Source organism: Macaca nemestrina, chromosome 1 (assembly GCF_043159975.1).
Source record: "Macaca nemestrina isolate mMacNem1 chromosome 1, mMacNem.hap1, whole genome shotgun sequence".
Lineage (NCBI taxonomy): Eukaryota > Metazoa > Chordata > Mammalia > Primates > Cercopithecidae > Macaca > Macaca nemestrina.
The window spans coordinates 16,046,828-16,067,899 of record NC_092125.1 but is presented as its reverse complement, the minus strand read 5'-3'; the positions used below and the strand labels follow the sequence as shown (position 1 = coordinate 16,067,899).

Below are 21,072 nucleotides of genomic sequence, written 5' to 3'. Positions count from 1 at the left end.
AAATGTATCCCTGAAAGCCCAGAAAATGTGTTTTGCCTATGCAGTGGTTGCATGGAACTTCTGGCAAACCAGTCTTGACTCCTGAGCCTGTGCAGACTCGAATAGCACTGAATTCAAGTCAGCTGCTGTAAGTGACTTAGGATATGTTAGTGAACAGTCACTGTAAAAGACCAATATTCAACATTCCAGAGTTTTATTTCATATCTACTCTGTGCCTGACTGTGTTCTGCAAATTGGGGTTCTATCAGTAACCAAAAGAGACAAAGATCTTTTGCTTCATGGAACTTAACATCATAGTGGGAGAGACTATAATATCATAACAATTATAAAGTATGTTGTAAGATGAAGATGGCCATGACAAAAAGGTAAAAAGTAATGTAAGTACATAAAAGGGTGAAAGGATTGGAAAGCTGGGGTGGACGGTGAAGTAGGGTAAAATTACAATATGAAACTGAGTGGGCAAGGCAAACCTGACTGAAAAGGTGAGATCTGAGCAAAGGCTGGAGAGAGGATCGAGTCCAGTGGATATCAAAGGAGGAGCATTTAAAGACAAAGGAAACAGAGCATGGAGTCTCCAGTGGCAGCATGTCTGGCACAGTGGAGGAACTGCCAGTCTACCTGGGTTGGGCACGAGGAAGAACAGAAGAGGAGGTCAGAGTAGGAACAGAGACCAGTTGGTGCTGGGCCAGCGTCACAGGTTAGACTTTTACTCTGTATGAAGTCATGAGTCATTACAGGGTTTTGGACAGAGAAGGTACAAAATCTGGCTTGTGATTTGAAAGAAAGACTTGAGAGACGTTTGGTTTCTGCTGTGGCATGTAAAGAGCTTGGAAGTTATTTTTACAAGAAGAAGCAGCTGGATAAACAGAAAACTGATGGCGCGTCTCGACCCATCGGATCACTGACATTGCAGCAGTCACTGCCACTCTGGACTATGGAGCGACAGGCGCATCCAGAAAGTCACAACGGAGATTAGCTTCTGTGGGGCAAAAGCTGCTGTGGCCATAAACTCCTAGGAACATTTAAACGATAATTTTCATGAAGTGCTACAGGCTGAGGGTGGCCGAGCATGAGATTAAGAAACTCACGGGCACTATGGTCTTAGGGAAGGGCCTATACTTTCAGGGGCTTTACTTCCAGAAACCCCACTAGGTTCTCATGGTGAAGATCAAGAAACATCCCCTCACAGCTCTAGTAGGAGGTGGGAAAGATTAAACAACGCAAAACACACAAGCTTATCCTCCAAAGCACAGCACTGTGCAGGAGCCGATCCCACATGGGAGAAAGAACTTCCTTCCACACCAGTTCACTCCAGTTTATCTCACTGGAAAGAGGAAGGGAGGAAGAAACATAGTCATTGGGGGTCAGGGCTTCAAGGAAATACATTGAGACTACTACAACCAGGGAAAGAAGTAGAGGGCATTTAAAAAAAAAAGTTTACCACTTTGGAAACATTTGTGAAGGTCATAGCCTGGAGACACAGGTCTAATTAAAAATAGATTTAATTGGAAGATAATAGAATGCTCCCCCTACTCCACACCTTACCGGCACACCAACAGGAACTCAATATAATAACACTAGATCACAGATAACAGAGCTACAAGACATAAACCGTTGCTGAGGAGAAGCTTTAAGGGAAACCAAAAGTCAAGATGAGACAAAAACAAGGACACTAGAAAAATCGGAAGCCTCTGAGACCCACAGCTAAAGCAACACTAAACATGGCCTAACTCTTAGAGTAACATAAATTCTCACACCAAATGCTTTCTTACCTCAGTTTCTGTTACCTGATACCACAGGTTCAACGTTCAACAAAAGATTAAGGGCATAGCAAAAGGCAAGAAAAAACATAGTTTAAAGAATTAAAGAGCCAGCAAGCCTCAGAACCAGAGTCAAATATAATATAGATGTTGGAATTATCATACAGGAGATATACCATAACTATGATTAGTATCTTGAGAGTTCTTGTGGAAAATGTAGTTCAAATAATCCATGGAAACAAGAAAGAAGATAAAGAAAAAACAAAGTGAAAACAGCAACAACAAAAAAGGCAAACATAAACACTACCACATCAATAAATATATTAAATGAAATGGTCTAAGTATACTAAAGACAAATATTGGCAGAATGGAATAACAACCATAACTCAATTATATGCTGCCTATGTAATGATATGAACAGTTTGAAAGTAAAAGGATGAGAAAATATGCATTATGTGAATATCAACCAAAAACAGGAGCAGTGACATCATTAGCAAATAAACCTCCGAGAAAGCAAAGAAATGACCAGAAAAGACATTATGTAATGATAAAAGGATCAATCCCCCAAGACCTACCAATCCTAAATGTGTATATAGCAAACAACAGAAATGCAAAATATGTGAAGCAGAAACTGACAGAACTGAAAGAAAAAACAGACAAATCACAATTATGATTGGAAACTTTAACACATCACTCTCAACAATTGATAGAATAATTAGAAGAAAATAACAATACAGCAGAACTCAACAACATTATAAGGCAACAGGATATGATCAACTTTTATTGAACACTCCACCCAAGAACAGGAGAACGCAGAGTCTTTTTAAGTGTTCATGGACAGATACAAAGATAGACCATATACCAGGCTACACACACACAAACACATAGACGCCAAAATAAACAAAAAAACTCGACAAAATGAAATGAAATCATACAGTTACTCAGACCATAAAGAAATCAACCTAGAAATGAACATATAAAGATAACACATATCCAAACCCTCGGATAATGACACACTTCTAAATAATTCATGGATCAAAGAAGCCTTAAGGGAAACAATAAAAATACGTTGAATTGAATGAAAATGAATGTATAACACTTCAAAATTTGTGGAGCACAGCTAAAGCAGTGCACAGAAGGAAATTTATAGCACTAAATGCATACATTAGAAAAGAAGAAAAGTCTCAAATTGATAACAATATCCCGCCTCAAGAGCCTCCCCAAAAAAGAAGGGCAAAATAAATCCCAAGCAAGAGAAGAAAACAATAAAGATAAAGGCAGAAATCTATGAAATTACAAATAAGACAAAAATAAAATCAATGAAACAAAGAGTTAGCTCTTTGAAAAGATCAATAAAATTAAGAAATCCCTAGAAAGACTGACAAAGAAAAACACAAATTAATAATATCAGGAGTGAAATAGAAGGTATCGCTAAGGACTATGCAGATGTAGAAAGGGCAATAAGGGGATACTATGAACAACAACACATAGTACAACAGAACAATAGTAAATTTGTCAATTTAGAAGAAACAGATCATTTCCAAAACACGGCTATCAGAAAACCCAATATGGAATAGGTAATTTGAATATCCCTACAACTATTATGGAAATTTAACTTATAAATTTAAAAACTCCTTCAAAATATTCTCCAGACCAGATGGCTTAATTGGAGAATTCTAACAAATGTTTAAAGAATTAATGCTAATTCCACAAAATCTCTCCAGAAAATAGGAGAGGAAGGGATACTACAATTCATTTTATGAAGTCAGTATTACCCTGATACCAAAACCAGACAAAGACAATACACACAAAAGACCACAACCCCCGGTCAGGAGCGATGGCTCACGCCTGTAATCCCAGCACTTTGGGAGGCTGAGGCGGGCAGATCATGAGGTCAGGAGATCCAGACCATCCTGGCTAACACGGTGAAACTCCGTCTGCACCAACAATACAAAAAATTAGCCGTACTCAGGAGACTGAGGCAGGAGAATGGCATGAACCCGGGAGGCGGAGCTTGCAGTGAGCCAAGATGGTGCCACTGGACTCCTGCCTGGGCGACAGAGCGAGACACCATCCAAAAAAAAAAAAAAAGACCACAACCCCATACACAAAAATATAGGTCAATATCTCTCCTGATATAGACCAAAATTTTTAACAAGATATTAACAAATAGCATTCATAAACATTTAAGAAGAATTATGGACCATAACCAAATGGGTTTTGTTTCAGGGATGCAAGGTTGGTTTAATTTTCAAAAATCAATCAATGTAATCCACGCTATTAACAGGATAAAGAATAAAAATCACAGAGTTACATCATCCAATATAGGAAAAGCATTTGACAAAATGGAACTTTCGTTTATGTAAAACTGCTTAGAAAAATAGGAATAGAAGGGGAACTTTCTCGACTGGATAAAGATCTACAAAAAACTACAACTTACTCATACTTAATAGTGAAAGTTGTATGCCTTCTTTCTAATGTCTGGAAGAAGGTAGGGATCTACTCTCACCACTCTTATTTGACATAGTGCTGGAGGTGTTAGCTAGTGCAATAAGACTGGAAAAGGAAGTAAAATGTAAACAGATCAGAAAAGAAGAAATAAAATGATCCTTACCTACAGATGGCATGGTTACCTACAGAGAAAATCCCAAGGCACATACAAAAACAAAAAACAAACAAACAAACAAAAAACCCTCCCCAAACTAGTAAGTAAATTCAGGCTTACAAAAATCTATTGTATCTCTATATGCCAGGAATGAAAGCATACATTCTGAAATTGAACATACAATTCAATTCATAGCCACTCAAAAAAAGGATTATGTAAGTTGTAAATCTAACAAAACTTGTGCAGAATTTATAAGCTAAAAGTTAAAAAACTCTAATGAAAGAAATCAAAAGATAAATAAATGGCTACTGTAGTTACAGATTGGAAGACTCAACATAGAAAAGATGTCAATTCTCTCTAAACTGATATAGAAGTTTAAAGCAATTCCTATTGAAATCTCAGCAAGTATGTTTTTTTATAGATGCAGTAAAAATTAACCTAAAATTTACAGGAAAGGCAAAGGTAACTAGAACAGCAAAAACAATGTTGGGAAAAAATAAAGTGGGAAGAATCCATCTACCCAATTTCAACTCTTTCAGTACAACTAAAGTAATCAAGACTTCTTGGTATTGGTGGAGGAATAAATGGATGGGTCAATAGAATAAAATATAGCACTCAGAAATATACTCACACAAACATGAGCAACTGATTTTAACCAAGGTGCAAAAGCAATTAGAGGAAGGAAAGACAGTCATTTCAACAAATGATGCTGGAATAATTAGATATAAACAGGCAAAAAAGTTAAAAGCAAACAACCCTTTACCTAAGTATCATAACTTATATTAGCTCAATAACGATCACAGACTTAAGTATAAAATGAAAAGTATAAAACTTTTAGGAAAAAAAGGCCGGGCGCGGTGGCTCACACCTGTAATCTCAACACTTTGGGAGGGCAAGGTGGGCGGATCACAAAGTCAGGAGATCAAGACCATCCTGGCTAACATGGTGAAATCCCATCTCTACTAAAAATTAAAAAAAAAAAAAAAATTAGCCTGGTGTGGTGGCGGGCACCTGTAGTCCCAGCTACTCGGGAGGCTGAGGCAGGAGAATGGCGTGAACCCAGGAGGCGGAGCTTGCAGTGAGCAGAGATCCTGCCACTGCACTCCAGCCTGGGTGACAGAGTGAGACTCTTGTCTCAAAAAACAAAAAACAAAAAACAAAAAAAATGGTTTAGGAAAAAAAAATAAAAATAAAAACAGGAGAAAATCTTGGGGTCTAGAACCAGGCAAAGAGTTTTTTGTACTTCACACAAAATTATGATGAATAAAAGAAATTATTGATAAATTAGACTTCACTGAAATTAAAACTTTTTGTGCTGTGAAAGACCCTATTAAGAGAAGGAAAAGACAAGCTACAGAGTGGGAGAAAATATTTGCAGATGACATATCTAACAAGGGAATCAAATCTAGAGTATATAGGGCTGGACACAATGGCTCATGCCTGTAATCCCAGGACTTTGGGAGGCTGAGGCAGGCAGATCACCTGAGGTCAGGAGTTTGAGACGAGCCTGGCCAACATAGTAAAACCCTGTCTCTACTAAAACTACAAAAATTAGCCAGGCATGGTGGCATGCGCCTGTAGTCCCAGCTACTCAGGAGGCTGAGGCAGGAGAATCTCTTGAACCCAGGAGGCAGAGGTTGCAGTGAGCCGAGATCATGCCACTACACTCCAGCCTGGGAGACAGAGTAAGACTCCATTTCAAAAAAAAAAAAAAAAAAAAAGAAAGAAAGAAAGAAAGAAAGAGAAAAAAGAAAAAAAAATAGAGTATATAAAGAATTCTCAAGATTAAACAGTAAAAACCCAAACAATCCAATCTAGATCATACAAAAACTCTATGAAGTCAGTTTACAGAAGAATATATACAAATGGAGAATAAGCACCTAAACAATATTCCACATCACTAACCTTTATGAAAATGTAAATTAAAACCACAATGAGATATAATTATACATCCATCAGAGTGGTTAAAATAAAATAGTGAGAATATAAAATGCTGACAAGGATGCAGAGAAAATGAATCACTCATGCATTCCTGGTGGAAATATAAAATGGTATAGCCACTCTGGCATTTTCCTTAAAAATTTAGCATGGAACTACCTACAACAATGAAAAGTAATGAATTACTGATTTCCACAACAACCTGGATGAATAATATTGTGTGAAAAAATCTTAGAAAAGTGAGTGAAAAAGACAATCCCCAAAAGTTATATATTGTATGATTCCACTTACATAACAGTCTTGAAACATCAAAAGTATAGTTACAAACATGACAGATATTAATTTAACTATATCAACAACCAATTTAAATGTGAATGGTCTAAATACACAAATTAAGAAACAAAGTGTTAGAGTAGATTTAAAAACAACAACAACAACAACAACAAAATTTTTTTTTAAAAAGAGCCAACTACCAACTATAAGTTTGGTACAAAGAAACTAAACAAAAAGATTCAGAACAAAGTGTCTGGGAACTAATAATTCAGCATAGAAAGGCTGCCCTATAAGAAGTCAATAAACAAAAGTCAACTGCTTTCTCATATGCTAGCAAGGAACAACTGGAGTTTAAAATTAAAAAAAAAATACACCCTCCACAATAGCACCAAATAAGACAAAATATGTGTGTGTAAATATAATAAAATACATGCAGTATCTATATATATATAGATATATATATTATATTATATTTCTATAAACCTATAGAAATCTGAAGAAAGAAACCAAAGACTATCTAAATAAATGGAATAATATTTCATGTTCACAGACTGGAAGATTGAATATTGTTAAAACGTTGATTCTTTACAACTTGATCTACAGATCCAGCATAAACCCATTCAAAATCCTAACAAGATATTTTGCAGATCTAGAGAACTGATTCTAAAATTTGTATGAAAGGCAAAATAACAATAAACAAACATAGAATAGCCAACACAATATTGAAGAAGAAAAACAAAGTTGAAAAAATCACACTATTTCAAAGCTCACTATAAAATGATAGTTATCAAGACAACATGGTACTAGCAAAATAGAAACACATATTAATTGAGCAAAACAACTCAAGAAATAGACCCATTCAAATACGGTCAAGTAATTGTTGTTAAAGGCATAAAAGAAAGGCAATTCTATGGAGCAGAAGGTTCTAGAACCAATCCCCCACAGATACCAACGGGTGACTGTACATGCGTATTGGAATTGAACAGTTAACAAAATAAATGACAAATGGTAGAAGCTAAGTTTCTCACTATTGGAATGGAAAGTTACAGTAAACAAGGGGAAAAGGCTAGAATGATCCATGCAGTAATGGATTAGATTTGAAAACATCAATTTGAACTCATGTTTAGTTTAATGCCGATACAGGTGGTTACAGACATACAGACATATTTCTAGACATGTGTATATACGGATGATATACACACATGTATTTCCTTGCTCTTTCAGCTGAGAATGCCTAGATGCAATGACACCCCAGTATCAATAAGTACATCTAGTACCCAGATCAATACTGTTCTCCAATAAAATAGAACAGGGCTTCCTAGAGAAATGGCTTATTCTAGGACTGGGACGGGAAGTATGTGAGGATGAACCTAGATCATCCTGTAGTGACAGAAAGTTAGAAAGTACACAAAATACACACACACACACAGAGCGGGGGCGGGGGAGAGAGAGAAGTGGGATTATACCACAGAAGCTGCCAACTGAAGAGCTCCAAGTAGCCAAAGTTTAAAAAATTTGGGAGACAAGATAAATATTAGATTATAACCCAAGTATAAAATAAATATCTGAGCCCATACTGATACGAATGAATGAATTTGTCTCTTTAGACAAATCTCCCGTGCAGAAGAATTCAAATAATTTAGGTACTTTCCCCCAAAGGAAGTGAAATATAACTTCCCATTCCTTCAATGTGGGCTGTGCATAGTGGCTTTCTTCCAAAGAATATAGGATGGAAAAGAGGACAAAAGGGTAAATTGCAGTGGAAAAAGTTTATGAACAATACTTAAGCCAGTTAATCATGCTTAACATTAATGGTAATATGATTCATGTTAATATTATAAATCTTTTTTTGTTTTGTTTTGTTTTTTTTGAGACGTAGTTTCGCTTTTGTTGCCCACGCTGGAGTACAATGGCACCATCTTGGCTCACTGCAACCTCTGCCTCCTGGGTTCAGGTGATTCTCCTGCCTCTGCTTCCCAAGTAGCTGGGATTACAGGAGGCCGCCACCATGCCTGGCTAATTTTTTGTATTTAGTAGAGACGGGTTTCACCATGTTGGTCAGACCGGTCTCGAACTCCTGACCTCAGGTGATCCACCCACCTCAGCCTCCCAAAGTGCTGGGATTACAGGCATGCACTACTGTGCCTGGCCATAAATCTTTGATATAATGTGATGAGAATGATACTTGACCTACATGGTTTTCCTCCCAAAAACACATAACCCTAATAAAAATACGAGGAAAGGATCAGACAAATCCCAGTCGAGGGATAGTCTGTAAAATACCTGATCAGTACTCCTCAAAACTGTCAAGTCATCACAAACATGGAAAACATGAGAAACTATCACAGCCAAGAGGAGCCTAAGGAAGCAGGATAACTCAATGTATTCTGAATGGGACCCTCCAACATGGAAAGGACATTAGACAAAACTCAGGATGTCTGAATAAAGTATGAACTTTAATAGTAACACACTATTTGGGCTCATTAATTATGACAAATGTACCATACAAATGTAAGATATCAGTAACAGGGAAACAGGGTGTGGGGTATATGGGAATTCTCCATACTATCTTCATGTCTTTTCTGTAAATCTAGAATTATTCCTCTCTCTCTCTATATATATTTTTTTTAAATGAAAGGCCTCACATATTTATTACTGAACCCAGTCAACCAACGCATTCACAATAGATTCAGAGAGGAAAACACGTCGAACTCTCCAGAGAGTGGTGACATTTTCAGTTTGATATGGTAATGTGATCGTGACCTTCAGACAGCACAAATATGTGTGCCATCTCATGTGCAATTCCTTATAGACCCAGCTTGGTTCTTCTCCAATGTCTCCTTTGGAGTTGTACCTGATTTTATCTCCAGTTTTCATCTGAATCCACTGGGGAATGGGACGATTTTGCTTTTGTTTCTGGGCCAGGAATTGCTTAATCTTGAAAGTCTTGAGAGAAGACATGGCGAGAAGCGGAGGCAAGAACATACCACGATGGCGGAGAAAGGAAAAGAGGGGCCAAAATATATTAAAAAAAAAAAAAAAAAAATCTGACCGGGCACGGTGGCTCACGCCTGTAATCCCAACACTTTTGGAGGCCGAGGTGGGCGGATCATGAGGTCAGGAGTTCAAGACGAGCCCAGCCACCATGGTGAAACCCCCATCTCTACTAACAAAATACAAAAATTAGCTGGGCGTGGTGGTGGGTGCCTGTAATCCCAACTACTCGAGAGGCTGAGGCAGGAGAATCACTTGAACCCGGGAGGCAGAGGTTGCAGTGAGCCGAGATGGTGCCATTGCACTCCAGCCTGGGTGACACGAGCAAGACTCTGTCTCAAAAAAAAAAAAAAAAAATCTTCTTGTAATATGAATGCAAATGAAAGACAGTTGTGTCTATCACAACTAAGTGGAATGCTTAATGATTCGATGAAGGCAAATCTCTAAAGACAATGCTGTGGACCTAGATATGAATGAGAAGAGATTTGGGAAGAAAGAAAATGTGGACTACTTTCAGACTGTTTGACAAAAACCTTTAACATCTCAATCCAAGTAGAATAAAAAACAGAAATGGAAATTGAACACCCTAGAAAATGTATCATGGGCATAGTTCACTGAAAAAGACCATATAGTCATTTTGTAGATTCCCACTCAAAGGGAAGTCCTCGCCCTCCATCAGAATACTGGTAATGAAAGTTAATGTGTAAGTTTTTAGGTTATTATAATAAAGACAAGTACAGAGGTATCATTTATTATTTCTTGCTTAACTTTTTTCAATTAACCAACCAACCACCTGCCAGGTTTAGTTGAATATAAAGTTTCCACTGTACTGGTCCTTCTTCTCCTCATTCTCATTCTCGTTTTCTCTCTCATTATTTCTTTGTTATCTATACTTTCAAATGACAACCAAGCGGCTGGTATGTAATCCAGACAAATTTTCCATAGAAAGCTGTAGACAATTTAAGTTTTATCAGAGCAAATGTACTTTCTTAAGGATAGGATGCCGTAGGGTATGAAGAACACTAGGCCTTATGGATTGAAGTTATTATGAGGGTTAGTCTTATCCAACAGAGAACAAACTGTGAAATGACCTTACTGAAAATTCCAGGATTATGAAAAAGATCAATAAATCTGACAAGTCCATTCTTCAGCACAGTGAGGGAAAGCGAGCTAAAAATAAACTGAAAATGGAGCATGAATCAAAACTATCTCACCAAAAACATAATGTAGGGATGCTATGACCACCATCTTATTTCAGGATAATGAGAATTAGTCCACATACTGACCCTGTGAAGGAGATGGGTGCAGATGTTATCATCCAGAAACTTGGAGGAAGCAGAGGGAAACACACTAAGATTAATGGCACCAGAGGAAATAACATTTGTTGTTCACGGTTTTCCTGGCTAGGAATGCCTAAGGACTCAGTTCTGGTACTAAAAGTGTCAATGCTTGCATTTTAAATGTAGAGATGGCGTCATTACGTCATTAAGTGCACATTGCAGACTAGTCTTTGCATCACACATATTTAGCATGCTTATTCCTGCAAGGGCAATGGACTAAATCCTTCACAGGTAACAAAAACATCATGTTTAACACCATTCACCTCTTCTGGACCAATAAAGAATCAACAGCCCTAAAGTGGTTGTGACTATCGAGTTTTCCGTGAAAGACAGCCTCACTGAACAACATATAACAAAGTTCCCAAACACCCACATTTAAATACACTGACCTGTGATCAATGAACATACTTGGTCATTTACAAATAGGTATTGAGACCTCACCCTACTAAGGGCACTAAAGAAAGCACAGAGGATACAAAGAAGGAAGAACGGAGTACCTGACCTTGAAGAACTCACTCTAACGGTGTCAGGACTACTGTGCTGTCAACCTTACCAGTGGCTTCTCTGTTGCTAAATCTAGTAGTGGCATTTCAGTGTTGAGCTTTGATTTCTGAAGGCTCTGGCATTGCTGAACTATTCCTTCTTTCTTAAAACTGTTTTCTTTCTCGCTTTCTATTATACTGTACTTAATTTTGTTTCATGGGTCATTTCTCAATCTTTTGTTACATCCTTTTTTCTCTACCTGTTTCTTAAATGCTGGTCATCCCTGTTGGTAGCAATATGTGTTTTGGAACGATTCTCTACTGAGACCCTTTCAAGAGCATCATCTTGACCCAGCAAGTCCAATCCCAGCGGTCTGTGCTTCTAAAACACTCACAGGCACCAGTATGTTAAACATGACCTTCTGTGTAGTCCAATGCAGTGGCCACCTGCCACTTCCATCTGCTTCCCTTGACTTCCAGTCCCTGTGGTTTGGTTGAAATTCCAGGGGTGGGCAGGCAGTCCAGGACTCATCAGCTAGGGAACCCATATCCTTCCTGCCATTGTACCTAGTTCAAGAATGAACATGTGACACACAATGTCGATGAGACTTCTCCCCTACTCCAAGACTTTGGCTGAAACTATCAAGAAAGATACTCTTTCTTTTGGGTGAAGATTATTAGTCATAAGAATGCTATAAATGTAGAACTGCTAGTGACCATAATTACCACCACGCAGAGACAGCAAGTCTAACTATAAAGTCAACAGATGGGAGAGAAGGAGAAATAAAAACAGAACTTCAATGCCATCATTAATGCCTTTGGGTCATTCAATAAGTTATGTAAACTGTTAAATTCTCTTTTGTCAGCTGGGCACGGTGGCTCACGCCTGTAATCCCAGCACTTTGGGAGGCTGAGATAGGCAGATCACCTGCGGTCAGGAGTTCAAGACCAGCCTGGCCAACACGGTGAAACCCTGTCTGTACTAAAAATACAAAAATTAGCCAGGTGTGGTGGCAGGCGCCTGTAATCCCAGCTACCCAGGAGGCTGAGACAGGAGAATCGCTGGAAGTTGGAAGGCAGAGGTTGTAGTGAGCCGAGATCATGCCACTGCACTCTAGCTTGGGTGACAGAGCAAGACTCCGTCTTAAAAAAAAATCCTTTTCCCAAAAATGTCTTTCTCTTTTTATTATTCCCTAATCTAGTTAATGACACCCCCTTTCATCTAGTCACTGAAGTATGCTGAGAGCTCTCCCAGAGGCGGCTTTCACCCGCAGTGCACTCTCTCCCGAATCTATCTGGTCACTAAACATAATCAACTCTCTCTCAAATGCTTCCTGAATTTGTTCCCTCCTTCCCCTCACTTCTGCCACCTCGGTTCAAGTCCTCATGAGTTGCTTGGATGACTGCAATAATCTCCTGTTCAGTTCCAAGACTCCGTGCCTTCTCATCATTTATTCAATTCCACAAAGGGATATTTCCAAAATGCAATTCTGATCTGTTTTTCCTCTGCTTAACAGCCATCAGCCGAAGTAGGAATGAAGTCCACACTCTGTAGCATGGCATGCTGGGTCCTTCGAGATCCATCTCACAGACACCTCTGGGTTCATCTCTTACTTTCCCAACCATCCACTCCCCTTTCCAGGTTTTCACACTTCCCAAATATCTCATGGTTTCTGGAATGTGCCAACTCCTCTCTTGCTTCTGTGCCTTTACACATGCAACTTCTTCTGCGTAACTCACTCCTCCCTGCCTTCTTTGCCTGACTTACTGATTCTTCCTCAAAGCTTAAGGTGAGCATCGTTTTTGGTTCTCTCAGGTTAGAGTGAGCACTAGCGCTCATGAAACTCTACCGCTATCACCTCCCTTATCATCCTTTCTTGTAATTATCTTTACTTGTCTGCCTCTTTTTTCAAACTCTCCAAGCAGGGAAGGCAGTATCACAAAATACAGACTCAAAGCCAGACTGCCTGGCTTTGAATCCTGCCCTACTATTATATAGCTAGGAGACTTTCTGGCAATTCACTTAATTTCTGTGCCTCAGTTTTCTCACCTGTCAAATGAGGCGTATCCACCCACAAAGCTGTTGTGAAGATTACATATGTTATTATGCACAAAGTGTTCAGAACAGTTCCTGGCCCACAGAAAATACCAAACAAAGATTTGGCATCATTTGTATTACTAATAATCTTTGTATAATACCTAGTGCAGTGCCTGACAGGCACCCAGTAAGTGCTCAATGAATGAACAATTGCTTTTTTGAACTAAGTATTTTGAACAAGTACTTCTGTATAAGTATGTACTTTTTTAAAAAGTGGCTCAATTTTAATCCAAGACTTTCTACCTGTACTCACAAAATAAGGAAAATGCCATTTAGAAACTTCAATTTCAAATAACTTGAACCCCCAGTGGGGCTGTCCATGAGAAAGCCACACATCACGGTTCTGGTGTGATCATTCATACAGCTTTATCATAAATACAACCTCATGCATTCATTTTGATCTCCTAAGTGGCAAAAGTGTTATGTCCCATGTTGAACTAATGGCCTGTAGAATTTCATGTTTAATGTATTCTGGAAATGCTGGCAGAATGATCCTATGGCAGGATTTTCTCAAGTTCTGCTTCTACATCCTGTAACAACCCAAAGTTACCACGATTTTAAAAACAATGTTTTTGTTTGTTTGTTTGTTTGTGTTTGAGATGGAGTTGTGCTCTGTCGCCCAGGCTGTAGTGCAATGGGACTATCTCGGCTCATTGCAACCTCCTCCTCTGGGGTGCAAGTGATTCTCCTGCCTTAGCCTCCCAAGTAGCTGGATTACAGGCATGTGGCACCACGCCCAACTAATTTTTGGATTTTCAGTAGAGACAGGGTTTCATCATGTTGACCAGGCTGGTCTCAAACTCCTGACCTCAGGTAATCCACCCACCTCGGCCTCCCAAAGTGCTGGGATTACAGGCATGAGCCACTGTGCCCAGCCAACAATGGTTTTTAAGAACTTTTTCAGGGCCAGTGGGAGGTCATGAAAGAGTACTGTCATCTTTGCTCCTGTAACAATCAATATTCCTTGCAACCCAATATCCTCATCTGCACGTTTTACTGTACCCTAAAGATGAAGACAACCAGAAATGTCACCAATGAATAACAAAAGTTCTTAAAAGAAAGGAATGACTGAAGAAGCAAGATAAAGAGAGGGACCAGATGGAGGAAATGAAGGAGCGAGGAAGAAGAATGTGTGGTTGGAGGGTCACACATCTCAGGAAGGGACATGCTGGGACCCTTCTTTCTCACTGCCCTCCTACCCTCCCCAACCGCCCCCTGTCCCCAACACACACCCACCCACATATCCACACACATGCAAGCCCAGGGCGCCATTCAGTAGGAAGTGTCCCACCCACCATCTCAATACACAGGCTACACTTAACTTGTCTGGTGGGTTCCGGCCTTGGAACTCAATATTTCCACCCCCAAACTTTTTTTTTTTTTTTTTGTAAGATGGAATCTTGCCTTGTCGCCCAGGCTGGAGTGCAGTGGTGCGTTCTCGGCTCTCTGCAAGCTCCGCCTCCCGGGTTCCTGCTATTCTCCTGCCTCAGCCTCCCAAGTAGCTGGGACTACAGGCACCCGCCACCATGCTCGGCTAATTTTTTGTGTTTTTAGTAGAGACAGGATTTCACCGTGTTAGCCAGGATAGTCTCGATCTCCTGATATCGTGATCTGTCCATCTTGGCCTCCCAAAGTGCTGGGATTACAGGAGGGAGCCACTGCGCCCGGCCCCGCCACCTCCCACCCCCCCGCCTTTTTTTTTTTTTTTTTTTTAACCAGGTCTGGCAGACTTAAAGAGACTAGACAATAGTCATTCTCCAGACCTCAGGAGGATTGGGGGATTTGGGGGCTTAGGGAGGTAGAGAATATCATGCGGGCAGGGCCTGGGCCCTTTGGAAGCCATCTGTTTCCTTCCTTGGCCTCCTGGCGCTTTGATCTCACCCTCTCACTAATCACTTCTCTCCTCCCTTTCTACCCATAAAGCCCGAAGGATTAGAGGCAACCGACTCAAAATAATACTGTGTCCTATATTTGGGCAGCTCCTTTCTTCTGAGGAAACTGAGTGCCCATCCAAATGTGTCTTCAAGAACCTCACAGCCCTTCTGTGAGGGGGGCTGCCAGGCTAATAATAATTCTCTATTTAGTGAAGCATGAGCAAGGCTGAGCGGAGGGCTGGGGGACATCTGCAGTGGTCAGATGACGGGACCTGTTATAAGCAGGGCTTCCATGAGTCTAGTGGACAAGCAACATTTCACATTTTGCAAGTAATCGTCCCAGAGAGCAGTATTGCCTGTAAGCACAACAGTGGAGGCTTCTAGAAAGCCCCTAGGAAATACATTCAGAGACTTTTTTTTTTTTTTTTGAAAAAAATATATTAAAATGAGCAGAATGAAAAGGAGCTATCAATTAGGACCTTCAGGCAGAATCTTTATAGGGGACCTTAACTGTGAACTTCTCCTTGATATAATCATCTTCTGTCACTAATATCCACTGGTTTTTCTCCAGGAAAATCACAGACACTCTCTTTCTTTCACTATATTCTTTTTCTCAGAGAGTAAGATCTTGCTTCTCATTCCAGAAAACTCATTGCCACCAGCTCTCTGAAGATGAAGAGTGATCAGGCATTAGCGGGAGGTGAGATTGGCCAGTACTCAGAATCCCCAACTTTCTGACTTGCCACCTACTTTCCTAGCTTTTCTCTCACTAATTTTTCTTTTCTTTCTTTGATACTTAGCCATTATCCCAGTCTAAGAGTGGACTATTCAAATACTATGTGCCAATGCTCCCTCAATTAGAGAAAATAAGAAAGCTGCAACTCTGGTTCTATCTGAAATTATTCATATGCTAACTGGTGCTTCAAAAAGATGATGGCAAAGTGAGTCAAATGCCTGCACAACCAAGTTTTTGTGCATTTCGCTTTAGATCATGTTTGTTTGTTTGTTTGTTTGTTTGTTTTGAGACAGAATCTCACTCTGTTGCCCAGGCTGGAGTGCAGTGGTGGGATCTCAGCTCACTGCAACACCTCACCCTCCCGAGTAGCTGGGATTACAGGCACCTGCCACCACATCCAGCTAAATTTTTTTTCTATTTTTAGTAGAGATGAGGTTTCACCATGTTGGTCAGGCTGGTCTCGAACTCCAGACCTCAGGTAATCTACCCTCTTCAGCCTCCCAAAGTACTGGGATTACAGGCATGAGCCACTGTGCCCAGCCTAGATCATGTCCTTGTCAGGTTCCACCCTCCCCATTCTGCACAGGATGTCGCTAAGGGTCTGCACCGACCAAAAGGATGACTGACAGCCATGCTTACTCCCTTTCTTTGTGCCTTGAAAGCCGCTTTGGGTGAGATACCCACTTCGAGCCACATATTTTTGTCAGTGGACTGCTGTGGGTGCAGAACGCTGTCAGGATGGGGAAAGATGGCCTGTGCTCCCATAAAGGAAAGCCACTCTTCTCACTACAGATATGGAATTATTTAGAAGCCAGGCTCTAGGACTCTTACAGAAAGAAACCTCACTCCTCTTCTGTTCACCTGGAGCCACTCAGGAATACAAGATGATATGAAACTGACAGTTTAGTGTGGAAAAGTGGCCACGTTCCTTCATAAACACAGTGTGTCGCTTCTCTTTTTCTACTTACATACAGCTTTAAAAACACAACCTTCTATTGGAGAGTATGTTCTACTTAACTTTTTTCAGTTATATTGATAAATCCTCCTATTTATATTGATAAATAGCTCCTTTTCATTCTGTTCATTTTACTATATATTTTTTTTAAAGAAAGGCATTATTTTCCGTTTTACAGGAAACTGAGACTCAGAAAGGAATACAAACATCATTGTGTCAAAATGTAAATAATGCCTGAGTCAGGATTGAACTCTTTCTGGCACATTTTACATCTTTTTTTCTTTTTTTTTTCTTTTTGAGACAGGGTTTCATTCCTGTCATCCAGGCTGGAGTGCAGTGGTGCGATCTTGGCTCACTGCAACCTCCACCTCCTGGGTTCAAGCAATTCCCTTGCCTCAGCCTCCTGAGTAGCTGAGACAACAGGCACATGCCACCACTCTTGGCTAATTTTTGTACTTTTGGTAGAGACTGGGTTTTGCCATGTTGCCCAGGCTACTCTTGAATTCCTGAGCTCAAGCAATCTGCCCATCTCAGCCTCCCAAAGTGCTGGAATTACAGGCGCGAGCCACTGCGCCAGGCCACATTTTACATCTGATGATAAACTCTTACTCCTGCAAGCAGTGAAATAATTTCTAGTAACTTCACAAATAGTTTAAAGATTATAGGATATAATGCTACATTTATTATGTGAGATAACAGAATTTGATACGTAAGGAAGGAAAATCGCTTATGGAAGTCTGTGATTTGTACAGTAAGAAAAATGGGATAAGTTAATCAGAACAAAACAGAACTCAGCAAACAGGAAACAAATGTTTGACCAAGGCCAGGGTCTACAATAAAATACAGAAATTGGGGCAGGCTGCAGAAGTAATAGTGAGAAACCAACGGAAGATAACACAAGAGGGATGTAGGTGACTGAAAATTAGTACCCAGTTGGAGTTATAAGAGGAAATTGGGGGCCAGGTGCAGTGGCTCCTGCTTGTAATCCCAACACTTTGGGAGGCCAAGGTAGGAGAATCACTTGAGGCCAGGGGTTGGAGACAAGCTTAGGCAACATAGCAAGACCCTATCTTTACAAAAAGTCTTTAAAACAATTAGCCAGGCATGGTGGTGCATGCCTGTGGTCCTGATTACTCAGGAGGATGGGGCAGGAGGATCACTCGAGCCCAGAAGTTGGAGGCTGCAGTGAGCAATAATTGTGCCACTGCACTCCAGCCTGTGAGTGGCATTGTGTTTGTGAAGGAGTGAGACTCTTTCTCTAAAATAAAAAACGAAGAAATTCACGTGCAATGATGGGGTGGTGGCAATTACTTATGAGGCATCTTTAGTATGATACAAGAGTTTTTGATTTTTGTTACCTAAGAGAATCCAAGAGAAAGGCAGTAGAAGGGAAAGGTAAGTAATAGAAATAAAATAAAGATGAACAGAACTGATTAAGAGGTGAAAAAATTTTAAACATTTAAAATTTAGAAAACCTTACAATTAAAAAGATTATTAACTAAAAGGGGAAAGGGGTTGCTGAAGTCAGTCTCCACAAGAAACCCCATGGCTGCTGTATTCAACTGGGGTTGTGAGTGTGAACACCACGCGAAAGAGGTTGTATCATCACTGAGTTTATTTACCAAGAGTTGTTCCAAATTTATTTCTGTTTCTGCTTACAAACCTAGGTTTCATTACAGTGATCAGGCTAGATATGGTCATGGAGAACCCCCAAGTATCCAGAGGATTTTATTTCTCTCCCATTAACTAAACATTAGATACGAGCCCCATATATTTGCCTGAATTATAAGTAGGATTTCTCATTGCCCATGTATAAATTTGCTCAACAGATGAAATCTTGACTTCAGACAAGCTAAGCATGTTGGAAATACTCCAAGAGACCCTGCTCTTGCATACCAGTTCTTTAAATTTACTTCAAGAGGCAAAAAGAAAAGAGAAGAAAAAAGGAAGGAAAGCAGGAAGGCAGGAAGGTGGGAAGGCAGGCAGGCAGGCAGGAAGGAAGGAAAGAAAGGAGGCAGAAAGGAAAGGAGGGAGGGAGGGAGGAAGGGAGGGAGGGAGGGAGAGACCAGAGAACTTGGTTGCTAAACTTTCATTCATAGCATTTTAAGATCTAGGGAAGTTTTATAATGAGATTGTTAACAGAGAAGAAGGTAATAAAATTTCGAGTCACACTAATGGCTAATTCATTTTAATTAGTGATTTTTAGCAAATAACATGGCATACTTACATTCCATGGGCAATTTTCCCCAAATGGCAGCCAGAGTTTAACATACATGTATAATTCAATTTCATATCCTCCCATAATTTTTTAATAAAGAATAAGTTTTAAACTCTTAAATCATTTGATGAGAACAGCTCCCTTTAAAATGTTAAAATGAAGAAAATAGCTAATTCACTTGCCTTGCTAAATAAAATGGACACCATGAAGAAATCCAGTAAGAAGCTCTCTGAAATATCTTTGTAGTCAAAGTGGAAAAAGATGACAGTGAAGCTTAAGTTAATAAACTGGTAAACTGGGTTGCAAAATGAAGTCCGCAACAGTTTCATGCCAGCAATGATCATCAGAAAAATGTCCCAGCTGTTGGAAACAAAAGAAAAGATGCAATCAATGACAGCATGCACACTGCTAGGTGAGCTTCATTCGCTCACATTTCTCCAGAACTGATGGTGCATTACGCACTTCACAGGCACAAAAAGTCAATCTAGGGGGCCCCGTTATTGTCTGTATTTCACAGGGGTATAAACTGAGCATCAAGGAATTTGAGAAACTTGTCTAAGGTCGCAAAGGGGCAGAACATAAACAGAAATTCAGTCCTGAGTGACTCTCAAGCACATTGTCTGCCATTACAACAGACGTTTTCTTTCCATCACATGCTTTTCAAAGTCCCTCATGTTCTTCAGCAAGGGCACAGAGCTCCTTCTGAGCTTGTCTGAATTCACTACTGCAGTGATGATGGACATTTCCCAGAAAGCCTCGTGCCAAATGAGAAAACAGGCAACATGCTGCCCCTGCTAGAGTCAGCTCAGTGTATGCCTCTTCATGAGGAAAGAATCCAACTGGAACAGTGACATAACAACAGATAGGAAATTCCGAATAGAGAAAATAATCCAGTATCTTCATAAAGCCTTTTCTATTTCTACATATTAACTTCTAATGTTTCTCAGAATATTTGTCATCCTAGTGAACATAAGGTTTCTGCTCTCCCTTTTTGTTGTTTAAAATTATATCATCAATGTTTTCTTCTCCCATGGAACGGGCCTTTTCAGTTAAGGAGCTCAGCAAAACAGTTAGGTAAAGAAATACCCTTCTAAGATTTTGCTTTGAGGACTGAAGTCCTGAGTGCTCTTGCCTAAGGGGTTAGATTGTTATTATCTACCCACGTAGGGAGTATGTGTCATGTGTACAATTCTCCAGATGATAAGGTCAACAATGAACAATCCATCTTGAGATTGGAGGACAAACGATCACATCACAAAGTAGCCCCAGAGAGCAGGCAAGTGCCTTCTTGAAGGGCCTGGCTTTCTGAAGAAAGGCACTGCACATTTTCACCAGATTCCCTCCAATTCTAATGTGCTAGGATATTTGGCAACTGCAAGACAGAGGTGGGAAAATTTCTAGAAAATGGTTGCACTTGTAAGACAGAGGCTTTCTTTCCCTGGCTCAGTAGAGAAAACTAGGGCCATGCCTCCATTTCCCTAAACCTAGAAGAATCTTGGACTCAGGACCCTTAGCAGCATTATGAATATCTTATCTCAGAATGAGGTTATTTAAGAAGTACAAAATTGTCATTTTTGTCATAAAAAAATATTGGAAATTCCATATGCCTCAATCTGCTGTTTTTTGTGCCTTCAGACCTAGGACTGCATCTGTTTCCACCTTGCTCCAGCATGTGTGAGGTGAGGTTTGCCCAAGGCCTTGTATGGCAGGCTTGGATTTGGCATCTGAGAAAAACTAGCAATTGATTCCAAAGCATACTTCAGATGGGGAAGTTTGTCTTTAGCCTCAACCCAGAGCCC

At 39.9% G+C, this 21,072-nt stretch overlaps 1 protein-coding gene across 4 annotated transcripts in view; it reads right to left on the bottom strand.

The window, feature by feature from the left end:
- LOC105464123 (pecanex 2) overlaps nucleotides 1-21,072 on the bottom strand; it is a 310,280-nt gene that overhangs the window by 130,982 nt on the left and 158,226 nt on the right. For all 4 annotated transcript variants that reach the window (XM_011711793.3, XM_011711792.3, XM_071074159.1 and 1 more), the window contains one exon: nucleotides 19,456-19,633. In XM_011711793.3, coding sequence (XP_011710095.2) covers nucleotides 19,456-19,633 — 178 coding nt within the window. The remainder of the gene's footprint in view (nucleotides 1-19,455; nucleotides 19,634-21,072) is intronic.